At 48.3% G+C, this 18,314-nt stretch overlaps 1 protein-coding gene and 1 long non-coding RNA gene across 3 annotated transcripts in view; one reads left to right on the forward strand and one right to left on the reverse strand.

Moving 5' to 3' along the window:
* The window catches only part of FLVCR2 (FLVCR choline and putative heme transporter 2), a 64,926-nt gene extending 47,634 nt beyond the window's left edge, over nt 1-17,292 (reverse strand). For both annotated transcript variants that reach the window (XM_082387543.1, XM_082387542.1), the window contains exon 1: nt 16,263-17,292. In XM_082387543.1, coding sequence (XP_082243669.1) covers nt 16,263-16,931 — 669 coding nt within the window. In that variant the 5' untranslated portion in view covers nt 16,932-17,292. The remainder of the gene's footprint in view (nt 1-16,262) is intronic.
* Nucleotides 1-18,314, forward strand: part of LOC309626636 — a 1,318,538-nt gene that overhangs the window by 1,197,532 nt on the left and 102,692 nt on the right. The gene's annotated exons all lie outside the window — the stretch shown is intronic.

Raw genomic sequence — 18,314 nt, forward strand, 5'->3', positions numbered from 1 at the left:
ACACACTCGATTCTGTCATTCAAGTGCCCCCCGTTTGTCTAGCTATTGGAGGAAGTGACCGTGAGAGGTGTCTCCGGCTATAGTCTGTTTTGTTGACCACTTAGTTGCACCCTATGGGGTTTCTTGTTCTTATGCAATGCTGACTTTTGGTTGTTTTCCATGTAGGGTGTTTGTTGTCTCCCCAGCTAGATTTTAGCACCGTGAGGACAGGGACATTGACTAACATTTCCTTGTGTGACCCCCCTCCCCCCGCACGCAGTACAATGCTAAGAACAGAGAAGCGGATCAGGAAATATCTTCTGAATAAAGAGAAGACTTTTAGAACTGTGCAGCTCAAAAGTAACTCAAGTATTTCCCGTTTCTTCTACAGCAAAGAAGTTGGGCACAGTAGCAATTTGCTGCTTTCAGTCATCAACTCAAGAGGCTCCTGGTGCACACATGCCTCCTTTTAAGGGTAGGTGTTCCTCCTGGAATTGTCCTTGTGGCAACATCTGCAAAGGCTCAGTCCTGGTCTAGGTGAGACCATATGCCAAGGTTCCTCTGCTCCCCTTTCCCCGAGCGCCCACCTCAATGCCGGCTTCTCCACCCAAAGGTCCCTCTCACGACAGAGCTGACAGTCAACGACCATAGGCTCCTAGAACTTCCCCAGTGACTCAGCCAGGGAAGAGGAAAGATGAGGGGCATCTTTCCAATGACCAGGCCAGCAAAGAGGCAGATGCAGACCATACTTTCTCCAACTTTTGGAGAAAGTGAAAAGCTCCAAGCAGATGCTTTGGCACTTCCACCAACTCCCAACCAGATGCCAGCCCGCAGCAGCCAACAGATGAACCCAAACGTCTCGTGTGGTGTTGCTGCGCTCAACCTTACCACTCCCTGCCTGGTGACAGATGGTGAAACAGCCCAAAGCAGAAGAACTGTTTCCTTTGTCTGATATGTCACGAACTGTCATTCCTAAAAGTAATTCATGTGACAAAACATGTTTCTAATCCTCCCAAGTTTTCTTCTGAGTCTGGTTGGGCTTTCTTGGTGACAGCTCTCCCCTTCCAACTTTCAGAGGTGAAACTGAGACCAGGGGGTTTACTCACAGGCAGGCACTGGAAGAGTGATTTCTTAAAGGGCTGCCACAGGCCAGACCCACTTCAGGGTGCCCATCCAGAAACAGGCTGGGCTCTAAGTAGATTTTTCCAAGGAGCCAACTTCATAAGGCAACTACCCTTGCCTCATTATCCCAGAGGGATCTGCAAAGAAAAAGAAATCTAAACCTTGCACCAGGAAAGCTATTAATCACCCATATCTACCACCACCCCAAGAAAGCAACGCCATCAGCTCTCGCCCTGGGATTCAGGGAGTTAATCAGGACCTACATACATGAGGTCATCTCCCCTCCTACTTGGCCTGACATTTCCACCACTAGTCACTCCATAAGTAATGCCTTACAGTCTAATCCCTCTTCTCTTAAGTGTGAACTCAGGAACTTTTCTATTCACTACTGCATCCTCAGAGCTCAGAATGTGGGTTGGCACAGAGTGGATATTCAATAAGTATTTGTTCAAACAATAAACAAAGGCTGTGGTGCACTGTCTCAAAGAAACCATAGCTCCCAAGAATTGACATAAAGGTCAGAGTGCTTGGCCCTATAAATGGAGAGTATAGCCCTTAATCTGAGGTTGTACTTCATGAGATAGACAGCCAAGGGGATGAGAGCCTTCGTTCACTGACTCTCATTTGTCACATTACCTGCTGTCAACTGGGGAGACACCTGGAGGCTGGCCAGAGTGGATGCAATCCAGGACAAGCAGAATTCAAAGAGAAACAAAGACTGGATGGCCAGAGGCCTGTGTGGTTTACTCACAAGCGACAGAGATCTGGCCCACTGTGGGGGCACCCTCGTAAAGGACTTGGATTTTTGTGGAGTACCATGAGAATACAGGGCCAGCATTCTTGGGCCAATAATGGGATCCCCTCTTCCCTAAGGAGAGACAGAAGAATTCCGGAGAGAGAAAAGTCAATTATCACAGTCACAAGGGCTGTCTGAGCCCCACCAGTCCCCACTTGTTACCATGGGTCGGTGCCACTTGCTAAATGTAAGGGGCCTGGGAGAAAATGTGGTAACATCAGGACACCAGGCCCTTAGGAGAAGACTTCTTACTCGCGGGACCCGTCTCCTGATGGTAGGGACTAAGTCAGTTCTGTGCTCTGCCACCACTGCCATTTCCTACACTGAAGAGAGGAGCCATCCAAGGCACACAGAGATTGAAAAGCTGCTTTGTGCCAATCTCTGGCAAAAGGCCCTTCTTGGCATCAAAAGGAATTAGAATGGTCCACAGGACCTTAGGAGCTGCATCATGGCTGAAGTCAAAAGGACCAAATCAGCAGGGATGCTCCAGAAACCAGGAGCTCTGGGAGAGGCTCCTACAGCCAGAATGACCGGAACTTTTTCTGAAATGAATAGCTGACTCTAAAGCCAAGAATGGTGAGCCCTGTAAACCGAGGGTATGGTCCCCTAATCCAAGGTGGCTCTTTACCAGATGGACAGGACCTGATTTATGTACAGGAAGCCCTTTTACTCTCTGAGTGTCACGAGGCAAGTCCAGAGTCCTTTTTTCTTTTTTTTTAAGGGCACGTAAAAGCCCACATTTGCACAAAATTTCAGTTTTCAAGGCACTTGCACATCCAGCATATAAACTGAGCCTCAAAACCATTCAGTGAGGTGAAGAGCCAGATGCCCATAGCACAGGAGAGGCACAGAGCCTGGGAGGGGACCGTCCTTTTCTCCATTTTGTAACTGAGTTGGCTCAACTTGCTGAAGTCACAGAGGTGATCAGCAGTGAGGTAACATCGGGACTTCTGATGGTCCCATTCGCAGCCCTGCTCTCTTCCCACAGAGCCTTGCTGAGCCACAACAAGGCACCAAGCAGCCACGTAGCCCAGGAAGACATGGTCTGAGACCCAAGATGAACCAGGGTCTGATGGGGTCCTTTGCAATGGGTGTTTGTTATGTAACTGAGAAATGCATCTGGGTCATCATACAATGGCTAACAGTTACTCTGTACCTCTTATCAAAGTTCTTTCTGGACAGTGAGTCAGAGGCAGTTCAATGAGTGGAGAGAACATCAATGTCTCTGGGAGTCTCTCAACAAACTTACAGTGGTGATCTGGGCCCTGCGGACACAACTTCCTACCCCCCACAGTAGCCTTGAGAGAAGCAAACATTCCCAAGGAGGGCTCTCCTTACTCCACAAATAAAGCAAAACATTGTCAAGATGCCTGTCCCAAGGCCAGAGGCCGAGAATGTCTCTTGGTGGCCCGGTCTTCCCAGGCCTTACCCTCCCAAGTCAGCCAGCCCCAAAGAGGGAGGAGCTCTAACACCTGCAGCTCTTCCTGAGGACCTGCTTCCAAGGCCATAGAGTTGAGGAAGCAGGTGGAGGGGATTTTCTCAGGAGGCCCACTTACATATAAAAGGTGAAAAAGATTAGTAAGAGGGTTGGGTCAAGCTGCACTCTTCCCCCACCCACCACCCCCATCCTCCCGAGGCCACAGCTGACATGTTATTCGATGGCAATCACAGAACATGCTCTGGAATCTTCCTTCAGCAATGAGAAGACCATTCCCCAAAGTGTAAAACCAGAACACCAGTCGTCCATCTTTCCATTCACATGTTCTCAGTCCCCACCACGTGCCAGGAATGTGGCTTCTTCTGGCCTGTGTTCTATGAGCAAGGTCTTTAGGGGGGTGACCTATTTCTAGAAGGGTGGTGATGTCAGCCCCAACCTAACTCATCAGCAGAGACTGGACAGGCAAGTCTGCTTAAGTTCCTGACCTATGGTGTCAGGGAGGAGGATCTGTCAGCAAATATTCCTGGGACAGCAGCTGCGATGAAAGAAAGGCCCAGAATCCAGAGATACCAGAAGGAATGCTGCAGAACCTGAGTTTGGCAGGGAGGGAGAAGACGGATGTGCATTCAGTGAATGTCTGCAGAGACTCATCTGGTTCAGGAGCTTTCACAACTCCTTTGACTTAAGTGGCCACCCTGTGAGGCTGGCTTCCTTATTACAGATAGGTAAGCTGATGCCCAAAGAGAGCAGGTGTCTAGCCAGAGGCCCCAAATACAGGGGTCAGCAGAGCCGGGTCAGGGTCCCATGGCTCCCACACCAGGAGTTCTCCAACTTCAGGGCGCATCACAATCCCTGAGCTCCATCCCGGACAGGCTAATTCCTTGGATCTGCCCCAGTGCCCAGGAATCTGCATTTCTAACAAACACCCCAGGTGGTGCTGGTGGTTCATGGAGCACACTTAGAAACAATTGACCTCCACTGCCCCAAGGACAGAAATCAAGAGCTAATTCTCAGCTGCTGGCTTCCCTCGGCGTCCCAGGCAGGGACAGATGGTGGGACCGGTGTGTGTTCCTGCCTAGCTCCTCGGTAGAGAAGCAACCGGCCTCTGAGTTCACTGAGTGGCTCCACAAACACGTCCAGCCCCAAACAGGAAGCTGCGGACAAAGGTCTGAGGAGGCGAGGACTGCTCAAAGGGCAGTCACCACCCCAAACAAACAGCCCATTGCGACGGACCCTGCTTTAACGCCAAGACTCAGGGCGGTTCACTTCCTATATTTCTGAGTTGATGGGCACAGCAAATGGCCCTGAGCGCAGACAGCTACTTCCAGAGCCAGCATGGGAGACCCAGCCATGCCAACACCACAACGTGGAGCAGAAATCAGGAATTTCCAGGGGAGAGGAAAAGGAAAAAAAAAACAAAAAGGAAAAAAAATAACCTCCAACCTTGCTCCAGCTTCCGTGCCCCCTCCCTTCTGGAGCCGGCAGGGTTGTCTAGTCAAAAGGGATCTCCTGGAACTGAAAAGGGCTTGTGTTCACCTCCTCTCTAGAGAAAGAATCGGATGGGAGCCAAAGCAAACACCACTCCACTCGTGGTTGCGAGGCACACTGTCTAATCCGGAGAAGTTGGTAAGCAAGTGAAAGCCAGCCCTACCTCCCACCCCCCTCCTGCAAACACACATGGTGCTGGTGCTCTCTGCCCTTACGCTGGGGCAAGACCTCATCTTGAACTGTGTGGGGCTCAGAGGCCAAGCTACAGTTTTTGCAAAGCCTAAAAAAGGAGAGATGCCTGGAATAAGGTGGGGAGGCAGAAGAGCCAGGATGGGCTGCCAGAACCTGCAGGATACCTCCGACCTCTGAATGACTCAGCAAAGACAAAGGCCTCTGTCCTGAAGAACAGAGAGAAAGGAGATGCTCCCTTGGGTTAAGTTTGGGACGGTGCTAGATAGAAGTCAGGAGACAGAGAAGAAAGAAGAGGAAACACCCGCTTTCACCTTAGCCCTATAGTTCTTCGTCATCCCTGATGGGGATCAAACCAATTCGCATGGGGCTGTTTGATGTTGGGGGTTGGGGGAGGTGAAGGCAACGGAAGGACATCCTGTTAACAGCGTTGTTGGATAAAAATCAAGAATCAGGCAGTGGAAAACAGCTGGGTCCACCTGATAAGCCTGGGCATCCCACTTCCTTCAGTAGAGTCTTAGGTTTGTAAGACTAAGGTCTGATGTGTGGGGATGAGAACTGGCCCAGTACCTATATCATCCCTAAGACCCCAAAATCTTCACCACAGACAACCGGTCTCATCAGCCACATACTGGGAAGATAACACCATCTCCTGGCACCAGCACAGCTCTTAGTTTGAGTAGCTCTCAAGAGGAACAAGTCCCCATCAAGATACTGCCTGGAAACTTCCAGAAAGGCCCACCTTCCCCTATTCACCCAACTCCTGGTCACTTCGCTTGTTGAGAATCGGCTCATAACCATCACCTCCTCAGGGAAGCAGTCCCGCTGGCTCCCCACTACACTCACTCTGGGGTGTGTCCTCCCACACGCTGTGACCCCTCAATGTCCTGTGCACATGTACCCTTAAGCCTGCCACACGGTGGTATTGGGAGCATTTAAGTGTTGGCCTCCTTCTAGATCAGTGGCCAATTACCTTTATTGATGATATAGTAGTGACAGCACCTGTTCTTCATTTAGCAGACAAACTCTGCTGGCTAAGTGCCCTCCACTTACTGTCTCATTTACTCCCCTCCTCCACTATTGCAGGAGCCAATATTATCTCCATCTTACAAAAGAAGAAGCCAAAAGTTAGAAAAGTTAAGGGTCTTGTCCAAGGGTACACAGCAGAGCTAAAGATGTGTTCTCAACCACCCTGGGTCCAGCAGAGTTCAAGGCACCCCGTAAGGACTGAATAGCTTTTTCCACTGAAGGAGTAAGACTGAGTCACGTCAGGAAGACAATCCAGGCATGAGAGTCCCTTCCTGCAACCACCTGAGCTCTCAGCTAACTGAGTGTTCACCTTAATTCCTTTCAGGAAAGGAATACCTGTTTATTAATTTGTCCATCTATTTTTAAGCACCTGTTATGCCCAGAGCCTTGACATATGGGAGAGATGTATTAGTCAAGGTTCCAGTCCTTTGACAAGTTTCCCATTTAGTAAGAAGAGGAGGTGGAGGAAGAGGGGAAGAGGACAGGAGAAAAGTTACGGAAGAGGGGGAAACACAAACCGTAGAAAACAAAAGGCCAGTATCCACAGAAACTCAGCAAGCACACAGAAGGGCAAGGACCGCTTTCCTCCAGCACAGAGACTGAGGAGATGACGGCAGGGGTGAGCAGTTACCCAGGTACCCAGCCAGAGGGAACACTTCCCAAGCAGTGTATCTTCGTTTTTGGTGTCAGTGGTAAAATATATATATATCATAACATTTACTATTTTAATCATTTTTAGCTGTACAGTTCAGTGGCATTAAGTACATTCACATCATTGTGCAACCATCACCTCCATCCATCTCCAGAACTTTTTTCATCTTCCCAAACTGAAACTCTGTACCCATTAAACACTAACTCCTCGTTCCCTCCTCCCCCAGCCCCCCAACCACCATTATACCTTTTGTCTCTATGAATTTGATTACTCGAGATTATCTGTGGTATAATAAAAATATATTTGGTCTTCACTTCTGGTTCCTGGCACAGAGCTCTAAACCCTGGGCATTTCCTGAGTGATAGGACTGTCCTTTGTTATACATAAGGATCCTGTTTCCAAGGACTGTCCTTTGTTATTCATAAGGATCCTGTTTCCATCACACCTGAGTTTAGGTTATGAGGTGACTTACAGTGGGACCCCTCCAGAGCCTCAGGATGGAGGTGGTTTCCAGAAGACCAAGTGATTAAAGTTTGGGAACTTTCAGCCCCACCCTCCCCCCACCCCTGAGAAGCAAAAGGGAACTGGAAATTGAGCTCTAGAAAAACTCTTGAACAAGGAAATTCGGTGAGCTTACAGGCTGGTGAACACATCACATCAAAGTGCTAGGAGGGTGGCCCACAGAGGCTCTGGCATCTCCTCCATTTGGCTGTTCCTGACTTGTAGCCTTTATAATAAACCAGGAAAAACAGTTAGTGCTTACCTGAGTTCCCTGAGCCATTCTAGCAAATTACAGAACCTGAGTAGGGCTCGTGGGAACCCCCAACTTATAGCTAGTCAGTCAGAAGTCTGGGTGGCCCCCAGGGCTTGCAAATGGAGACAGTCTTACGGGACTGAGCTCTTAACTTGTGGGGTCTGCACTAACTCATTAGTGTCAAGAGTTGAACTGAATTGAATCGTAGGACAGCCAGTTGGTGTTAGAGAATTGAAGAATTGATTGGTGTCAGAAAAAAAGACAGCTCAATACCTCACATAGGTAGAATTACAGAGTATCTGTTTTTTGTGACTACCTTATGTCACTCAGCATAATGCCTTCAAGGTTCAGCCATGTGTAGCACGTGTCAGAATTTCCTTTCAAGAATGAATAATATTCTATCATATGTATATTTCATATTTTAACAGTCATCCATAGATGAACACTTGGGATCCTTCCACCTTTCAGCTATTGTGAAGAATGATGCTATAAACATGGGTGTACAAATATCTGTTCAAGTTCCTGCTTTCAGTTCTCTTGGGTAACTACCCAGAAGTATAAATGCTAAATCATATAGTAATTCTATTTTTAATTTTTTTGAGGAAATGCCATACTGTCTTCCATGTGACTGCACCATTTTACGTTCCCATCGGCAATGCACAAGGGTTCCAATTTCTCCACATTCTTGCCGACATTTCTTACATTTTTCTTTTTTCTTATTGATAACTCTCTTAAGAGGTATGAAGTGGCATCTCATTGTAGTTTTGATTTGCATTTCCCTAATGTTGAGCTTCTTTTCATGTGCCTATTGACCGTCTATGTATCTTTTTTGGGGGAGAAATGTCTATTCAAGTCCTCGGCTCATGTTTCAATTGGGTTGTGTTTTTGTTGTTGTTCAGCTGCAGGAATTCTTTATATAGTCTGGCGCTTAACCCCATATCAGATATATGATTTGCAAATATTTTCTCCTATTCCATGGACTGCCTTTTCACTCTATTGATAGTGTCCTCTGATGCACAAAAGCTTTTAATTTAGATGTAGTCCAATTATTTGCTGTTGTTGTTGCTGACGCTTTTAGTATCACATCCAAGAAATCACTGCCATCACTGCCAAATCCATTATCATGAAGCTTTTTCCTTATGTTTTCTTCCAAGAGTTTTGTAGTTTTTCCCAATACCATCTGTTGAAGAGACTGGTGATAATTATGTGTCCATGTAGGTTCATCAATTGTAACCAATGCACCACTCTGGTGGAGGTGTTGAAAATGGGGGAGACTACACCAGGAGGGGGTGAAGGGAGTATGTAAGAAATCTCTGTACCTTCCTCTTAATTTTGCTGTGAACCTAAAACTGCTCTAAAAAATAAAGTGTATTTTTTTAAAAAGGCTGTCCTTTTCCTCTTGAATGGTCTTGTCATCCTCGTTAAAAACCATTTGACCATATATATGTGAGGGTTTATTTCTGGACTCTATTCCTTTGGTCTCTCTGTTTGTCTTTATGCTGAAACCACACTGGCATGATTACTGTAGCTTTGTTATTAGTTTTGATATCAAGAAGTGTCAGACCTCCAACTTTGTGATTCTTTTCCAAAATTGTTTTGGCTATTCAGCATCCCTTAAACTTCCACATGAATTTTAGGATGCATTTTTCTTCATCTGTGAAAAATATCATCAGGATTTTGATAGTGATTGCACTGAATTTATAGACTGCTTTGTGTAGTATTGACATCTTAACAATATTAGGTCTTCCAATCCATGAACACAGATGTTTTACCATTTATTTGTGACTTCTTTAATTTCTTTCAGTAACATTTTATAGTTTTCAGCATACAGGTCTTTCACCTCCTTGGTTAAACTGATTCCTAAGTATTTTTTTGGATGCTACTGTAAATGGAATTGTTTCCTTAATTTCCTTTGTGGATTTTTCATTGTTAGTGTATAAAAACACAGTTGGTTTAAAACGTTGCAAATTTGGTCTGCTTTGCATTCTCAGGTTTGCAGAAAGGAACTGGGTACTGGGAGGCACAGCAGTTGGATGGGGTCAGGGCAAGGGTGAGCAAAATGGCCATGAAACTTTCTACCATTCTGAATGTGGTTTTTTCTTGGTTGGGCGTTTACTTGGTTGCTGTAGATCTTTGACTGATTTCCAAAACTCCCATAGGGAAGATATTTTAGCCAGTTTCTAGTTTATTTAATGTTTCTGTGGGGGAACAAGGGTCTGGAGCTTCCTGGTCCACCATCTACTGATGTCACTCTCCGAGGCTTTAGGCTTAACCTCCAAGCAGTGTATCTTCAAGGAGAGAATCAAGAAGCCAGACTGGTCAGAGCAGAGACAAGGCTGGGAGGGAACAAGAGACAGGCTGGATGGGAAGGACGAGGGAGGAGGGGTCCTGCATGCTAAACTGAACACTCAGACTCAATTCCACGGAATTGTCAGGCCCTGAAGAACACCTGCCAAGGCAACACGGCCAAGACAGAAGTCAGGCCAGGCCAGCCAGAGCCTCTTCTCATGTAGTGCACTGAGTTGAAAGTCAAAGAAACAGAAGGATTAGGAGCTTCTGCTATGGTTCCACCTCACAGGCCTTCAGGGCTGCCCTTACCCAGACCCCCAGGGCCCTGAGTCTATTTTCAGAACCTTAAGTGAATCAGAATTACGAGCCCCATCCCAAGCCCATCCTCTCCCCTCAATCTGGAGAGTGAGTGGCTGAGCGCCCAGCTGCATCCACCTGGGAACTGGACCCATCACACAGCAGCACAAAACACACCAGCCCTGACAAGAACCTGGCTCCAAGCAGGAGGGCGCCTTCCCTCAGCACGCTGCTCCTCTCCTAGAGATTTCAAGTCTGCTCATGAGCCTCACCTGGGAAGCCAGGTAAAAACACAGGCGCCTGGGCCCCTCCCCTAGAGAGGCTGATTAGGAAGTCCAGGTGAAGGCCCAGGCATCTGTGTTTTGTCCTGACCCCAGAGGTGAGGCAAATGGTCACTATTTGGGGGAGCACTGGTCTAGCTTCCCTCCCAGAGTCGCCAGACTCTGAGCTCATCCACCTGCCCGCATCTTTGGTGAGGGCTTTGCAATGAAGGACAAACCAGAACTGGAATTCGGTTCCACTTTACCTTCCCCAGAAGTTTCAAACTAGAAGTTTTATCTGACCCACAATTTTAAAACATGGAAAATAATAATAATAAAATAAAATTTTGAGTTTTATCAGCATTTTAAAAAACAGGGGCTTTCCTGGTGGCGCAGTGGTTGAGAATCTGCCTGCCAATGCAGAGGACACGGGTTCGAGCCCTGGTCTGGGAAGATCCCACATGCCGCGGAGCAACTGGGCCCGTGAGCCACAACTACTGAGCCTGCACGTCTGGAGCCTGTGCTCCGCAACGAGAGGCCGCGATAGTGACAGGCCTGCGCACCGCGATGAAGAGTGGTCCCCACTTGCCGCAACTGGAGAAAGCCCTTGCACAGAAACGAAGACCCAACACAGCTAAAAATAAATAAATAAAATAAATAATTAAATAATTTTAAAAAAAATTCAATGTTGTAAAAAAAAATAAAAAACAGATTTCATAAGCCAGACACAAAGACAAATATTGCATGATTTTGGTTATATGCGGTACCTAGAATAGGCAAATTAATAGAGATAGAAAGTAGAATAGAGGTTACAGAGGAGGAGTTACAGTTTAATGGGCACAGAGTTGTTGGGGGTGATAAAAGTGTTTGGGGTATAGATACTGGTAATTCTTACACAACATTGTGAAACTATTTAATGCCATTGAATTGTACACTTATGAATGGTTAAAATTATAAATATGTCTATTTTACCACAGTTAAAAAAACAGACTTCACATAAAAATCTGGATTTCTGGTTTCTCTTTAAAGAAAAAACAAATGAGACGATCTGACAACGCTGGTCATGCTGTGTATGTGAACAGTTGGCAGAGGCTGAAGCAGCTGCCACCTCCAGCTGGGACACGTGCTCTTATGATGCTGTGACCCCTCCACACTCCAATGTCACTTTTCCTTTGTCACACTTTCTACGACCTGGCTGCCCCTATGAGCATTTGAGGGTTGGTCTTGGCTCTACCCCTTCTCATTTCAGTCTCCACTAGCCTTGCTCTGCTCTCCCAGCCCCTGCCTGGTCCTCTCTTCCAGTCAGAAGGGGAGGCCAGCAAGTGGTCAGCCCCATGGGCAGGTGCTTCATGTGCCTTGACAATGACCACAAATGAAAGCACAGAAGAGCTTGCCTTCACCTCCCCAGATGTCACTCAGCTTGAAAGTTTCTCTGACATTGCAACAGCCAGATTGATAAGCCTGGACTTTAACACACCCAAGTGCCCAGGAGTCTGGAACAAGATGAGGCTGACCATTCACCTCATGACCTGGACTCTTGAGTCAGCCTCTGGACCACCCGCTGGGTGACAGAGGATCAGCCAGTCCAGCAAACACAACCTCCTCAAGACTGGACTCACTTTCTTAGAGTCCATCTTTGTCTGCTAGAACCTGATTTCCAAATGCTTGAAATATGATGGGGTTCAGGACACAATACCCCCAAATTTGGTACCTTGGCATAGTGAATATTTTCAGCTGAAGCAATTTGAGAGAATTGAAAAGCAGGAAGGTCACTCTGACCTCCTCCCCCTCCTTCCCCGAAACAAGCCTTAAAACCCTCCTGTGGGAGATGCCCTCCTGGTACACAGAGGAAGGGAGCGTCCTTGTCTCTCAAGACCCTTGTCTCTGAAGATAAAGGGGCACTGCCTCCAAGAATCCTGACAAACAGGCCTTGCTCAGTGGTCCCCCGGTTCTACAGACCTCAGAATCCTTAACCTGTCACATCCCTCCACCACTGTCTGCTCTCCAGCAAATCTGGCATAGAAGTGCACAAGTCTAACTCTTCCTTCATTTCCTTACAAAGACTCCCGTGTCACCTAATACTTATATGAAATAATTACGGATGATTTTCTCTTATTAATCTGACTTCATCAATTTAATTTTTAGCTGGGGACTCTAAGACAGTCAAGGAAAACCTTTTCCTCCCCTACAATTAGCATCATTGTTCCAGACATGGTGGGAAATGTTGCTAGTCTGTAAGCGTAAAATCCATGCCAACTTCCAAAGACTCACCATAGGAAAAGAATGTGAACCAGCTTGTTAGTAATTTTATTATATTGATTACCTGTTGAAATACTATTCTGGATATATTGAGTAAAACCGAATATAGTCCTAAAACTAATTTCACTTGTTCTTTATACTTTGGTAAAAAATTTACATTTTACCTGTTTCTCAAGTGGCTACTAGAAAATTTAGTCATATATGTGGTTTGCATTTGTGGCTTTCATTATATTTCTATCGGACAGATAGACCGTGGCTGCTGCAGAACTGATTCTGTAAGGTTACTGTATTTTTTTTTTCTTTTTTTTGGCCGTGCCGCGCGGCTTGCGGGATCTTAGTTCCCCAGCCAGGGACTGAACCCAGGCCACGGCAATGAAAGCTCAGAGTCCTAACCACTGGACCGCCAGGGAATTCCCAGGTGACTGTATTTTCTTTTCCTCGAAAAGCAAACTGATTCTCTCTAGACTTTTTCTGGGTGACGCTGTGCTATGACCTGCGCAAGGGTCCCGGAGGAACTCCCTTCTGGTCTCAGGGCTGGAGGCTCTTCGTCGGGGCTGGGGCTGCCTTGAAGATCTCTTCCCGCTCCCACATCTCCCTCACCCTGTGCCACCAAGCCGTCACCAGACTCTCTCACGAGGCTCTCTTCTCAGCCTTGCTCAATAACCATATGTCCACATCACTCAAAACCCCAGATGGTTTTCCCTGGAAACAATGGAACCAGTGTTGTTAACACTGCCGGGCTGCTACCACCTGTGTGAGGGTCACAGGGAAGTGCCCCAGCTGCAGTCCAAGACTCCCTGCCCTCTCTCACGCCAGCTCAGGATCCACTGGTTTCTTCTCCCCAGAGCCTGGAGTCCCACCTTCCTGAGGCTGAGAGAGGGAGAACCAGCCCCTCAGCAACCAGCACGTGGGGAGGCACTGCTAATGCCTGGAACTTCAAAACAGAAGGCAGGTGCTAGCTCTCAAATTCTAGAGAAACTGCTGGACACTTTATCACCACCGACAAGCCACAACCCTTGAGACACAGGGCCAAAACTTGAAACTCAGAATCCTGCCTTTTTTTTTTTTTTTTTTAATATACGCTTTGTCCACCTGAAGACTCAATAACGGCCCACTGACAGGGGCTCTGGGGCTGGAGCTGGCTTCAAACCTCCTTTCTACCACTCAGCACCAGTAGGACCCTGGATAAGGTTGTTCCATTTATCTGGGTCTCAAGTTCCTCACCTATAACAACAGGGACAACCCCACCCACCTCAAAAGTTAAAAAAATTAAATAATGCATGAAAAAGTGCCTTGCACATAATAGGTGTTTGATAGATATTAGCTTCCTTCCCCTTCAGTCTTCCCATAGCAATGACACGGAGAAGATACCTAAAAACCTCGCGGAGAACTGAAAACAAATCCTCTGTACTCTCATCTGGTTGCTTCTTGTGCGTGTGCTTTTTAAAATCTGAATGTTGGTGCCTGATACAATTTAAGAGGGTGGTAGCAGAACTCTGCGAAGCAGGGATTCTCTTTGCAGCCCTAGCACAGCGTCTGGCAAGGCAGGTGCTAGGCAAATGCTTGTTGAGTGAAGGAATGAGTGTTGGATTTAGGCCAGCAGGGACTGGTGCCTCGTGGAGCCTATCAGAGAAGCACTAGGAGGGGTCAGAATTACCATGAAACAGGGGTTTGGCTGATCAGTGTGAAGTCTGCGGCCACAAAGAGTTACTCTCCGGAAAGATGCTTCCAATCTGTTTAGACAGCTTTGTGGAGCCTTTTTTTTTTTTTTTTTAACTGCAAAGCTCAAGGTGTTCTGTTAATATTTCTCCTCCATTCAGCCATGCTTTCCTCAGAGAGAAAGGTTAAAACATATGCGAAGAACCAAACACAGTCACAACTACGTGAGGAAGCATAAACAATTCAGCTTTTCATATTTCTTTTTTTTTTTAACTTAGCACAGTGGGTTAAGCCTAAAAGAACACACTAAATTGATGGCTCTGTGATACAAATATATGCTGTCAGGGTATTTTTAAATGTAAAATTCTTGGCATTTTCTGACCTTGGTGGGGAGTGGGCATGGGCAATGAGTAACTATTCTTACTAAATTTTAAAGATATATTTGGTTTTAAGTTCCTTTACAGCTGTGTGCAGAGGGGTGTGAAAACCAATTCGTTTTTGCTCCATGGTGAACAAAAAAAAGTGTTGGGTTCTCTGATCTCACCAGGCCACCTGAGGGCCCGGTTAGCTCTTCTGCCCTCCCCAAACAATGGGTTTGGGATTGCAGTGACCCTGTCTGAATCCTGTTGGGGCTGCGAATAGGGAGATTTAACCCTCTGGAAGCTTGAAAAGTCCTGCGCATCTCTCCCCAGCTTTACCCTCCTATAAAGAAAACATCCAATAATGTCAAACCTGCCAGCAAAGCTGCAATGGAGATGTTCAAATTCACAGTCACATCACCTTCGACAAGAGGGGGTTGGTAAATGTCACCCTTAATAACTATTTTTTAATTGCCTTGAACAAAAAGATCCAACCTGTTTCATCCCCAGACTTCAAATCCATTCAATCTTCTGAACATTCAAACCCACAGGTTAAAGAAAACTGGGTAAAGAATTTTATGTTGCTTGTTTGTGATGAAGAAGGCCTGTCTGTTGCTTTCACTGATTGCTTACACTATTACCCAAGTGGCAGGCCTTACTGGCCTGAAAAAATTTAGCTGAAGTTACCTTTTTGGTGGTAAAGATGAACAGAATGGAAATTTACCTTTAGAGAAGTTTGGAAATTTCTGACCCAAATAAGAACTTTCTAAACGAAAGCTTAAATATTCTAAATGTAATGAACAGGTTAAGAGAAAACAAGCCTACAAGAACTAAGGGTTACTGGTCATTTGTTAAATGCATAGCCACAAATGCATGTGCTTGGGAAGAAGTGAGACGCCAGGCAGTGGTCCAGATAAAGAAGGGCCCCGTAAATAGTTGCTTCAGCCTTTCAGGGACAGCAATCAGACTCACGACATGCCCACCTTTCTGGGTCATATCCACACTGAGATGCAAAGAATTTGAGATTCTCCTTCCCAGAAGAAGGAAAGACAAAGGATTAAGATATGAGCTTTCCAGGTCTTTCCAAGGTTTCTAGGCCATGAAAATTCAGAGCAAGAATTCGACTCCATCCTGCTGCCCTTGGCTCTAAACCCCAGGGAAGGAGGTTGGCACAAAGCATTGTTCCCACTGTCCTGGCTTCAGCTGTGTATAAAGAAGGTGAGAGCAGCGCCAACGCCACCAGGGCCCCGCTCTGCCTTTCCATGTGGTGCAGGAGATACTGTGCTCTAGGAAAGCTGGTTGGACAGGAAAAAAGCACCTGCCAACTTCTGATGACACAGAATAGTCTGACGCCCAGGGACTGCTCCCCGGGAAAGAAGAGCTTTCCTCTCCAAGCTGGTGAAGTAAGTTCAGGAATGAGATCATAAAAACACCATGTGTTCCAGAAGCACCCTTTCTGCTGGTGGAGGAGAAACTGTGAATGACAGCAAAGGCCCCTCCTTTTGTTTCCCCACTTCTCTTACACAGTCACCCAGTCACAATCACTCACTCACACTATCAGTCACACCCAGCCACAGTCACCCAGAGTCACAAACACACTGAAGTCAGAAAACTACGGTCTCCACACAGGGAGGCGTACGGTACAATCAACACACTCAGTCCCACAGTGAACACCACCCACTCGCTACCCACCTGATTGCCAAAGACAGCTACGGAGCAGGCTGTTGACACCTCATTAGCCCCGAACCAGACAGAAGCAATGCGGGAGGGCATGCCCAGGATGAAGACCTGGGCCACGGAGCAGATGACCTGGCCCAGCAGGGTGACTGGGAAGAGATGCGGCTTCAGGCTGCCCAGCTTCACCCAGGCCCCCAGGCAGTTGAGAGCGGAGCCGGTGAGGGCGATGGTGCGCAGGCCGAACTTCTCCAGGAGCCAGGCCACCGGCAGGAGCAGAGGAATGTAGGTCAGCATGTAGCACATGGAAAGCCAGTCGATGGCAAAGGCACTGACCCCGTAGAAGTTCATGAAGATGTTATTGATGGAGCTGTACTGGATCCACTGGAAGGCGTTGCACATGGAGTAGCAGCTAAACACCAGGACCACAGCCCATCGGCGCTTGCTCACCTTGATCACGCCAAGGTCCTCCGGGCCCGAGCTACTGGGGTGGGCCGAGCCACTGGGCTGAGCCAACGTACTGGGGTGGGCCGAACTACTGCGGTGCGCGGAGACACTGGGGTGGATGGAGACGCTTGGACGGGCTGAGACGCTGGGATGGGCCGAGAGGCTGGGGTTCTCCCCGAGGGCGGAAGTCTGCGAAGCGGTGCCATCGCGCTCTTGCTGGTTAGGCTCTTCATTCACCATGACCACAGCCTCTCCTGCAGCCCTAGACAGGTGCTGAGGACTCTAGTCGACTTAAGGGGCAGTGGCGTCGTCTGGTCACCTCAAGCTGACGTAGCACTTACCCGGCCAGCCCGGAAGGAATAAATGGAGTCCCCAGCCTGCGTAAAAGCCGCGAGTGGGGCTCTTTTGCTCACCCCCAAGCTTCTGCTCTCACTTTTCCTTGGCGTCCTCTGTCCCTGATTGCTGTCCCCCAGCTGCAGACGCCTCAGCCTGGTCCTGGCCCCCGGTGCCTTGAGTCCTGCCGAAGCGCCTGTCGACGTTCACCCTCTCCGTCCTGGAAAGAGCTCTCTCCGGGCGCAGCCACTCCGCCGGACTCTGGTCGCTCCCGGGCGGACTGGCGGCCTCGCCCCCTCCGGCGCACGTGACCGCCCCGCCCCCGCCCCGCGCGGCTTCCCCACCCACGACCCACCCGCTCGCCCCCGCCCCCTGCCCCTCCCGCCTTCGCCAGCTGCTGGCCCGGCTATACAGTGGTTTCGCCACCGCCTGCGGGTGCATTCCTCCCCCACGCCCCGGGCACCATGGAAACGGCCGGGTTAACCCGCACCCGGGTACTGCCCCTCAAATTCATTTGTCCCCTCCCGGCGGACTCCGCAAGAAAAGACCCTCTGTCCTTCCGAGGTGATCCTCTAAATAGAGTCTCCTCCGTGCCGGTCCGCATGCCCTGCGCGCCCACACGGATGCCAGGCGCCCCCAAACTGCTCTGTGGTATCCAAGAGGGATTCCCGACTTTTTGCACTTGGCTGGGCTCCCCAACCCTTGCTGGACTTTCGGTATAAAGAGACATTTGTAGATTTCCCGGGCTGGCTGGGGTCGGGAGTAAAGGCGAGCTGCGGAAAACTCGCTCCGCTCCTTGCTTTCCCTGTGAACCTGGTCTTACATTGGGGAACTCAGATCTGAACCTGTTCGTTAGGACTCTTCTTTCCTGATGGATCCCCGGGCGACCTCCAGGCGAGGAACTGAGGGTGGAGGGAAGAGGCGAGTTCGGAGACGCTGAAGACCCTGTGGCGGTTTTGTGGTGAAATGCCCAGCACAGCGCTGGCTCTGGGCTTAGGCTGTAAATGGTCTCCGCACCCACGTAGCCCTAGGCTGCCACCTGCTGGTCTACAGCCCATTCCAGAAGGTAAGCCCTCAAGTCAGGGCCTCCAGAAGGTCAGGCCTGCACTGATTGATCAGCCCTGGGGAGGGATAAGAGCCCAGATCTTCCCTGGGTTCAAACACTGGCTAAGCTGCTCTTGGTGTGTTATGTAAATTAAGATACACCACCTGTCTGTGCCTCAGTTTCTTGGAAAATCTGATGATGAAATAATAGTACACACCTCACAGTGTTGTTTTGAGGCTTGAATG

This window comes from Balaenoptera borealis (assembly GCF_965194805.1).
Source record: "Balaenoptera borealis genome assembly, chromosome: 3".
NCBI classification, from domain to species: domain Eukaryota; kingdom Metazoa; phylum Chordata; class Mammalia; order Artiodactyla; family Balaenopteridae; genus Balaenoptera; species Balaenoptera borealis.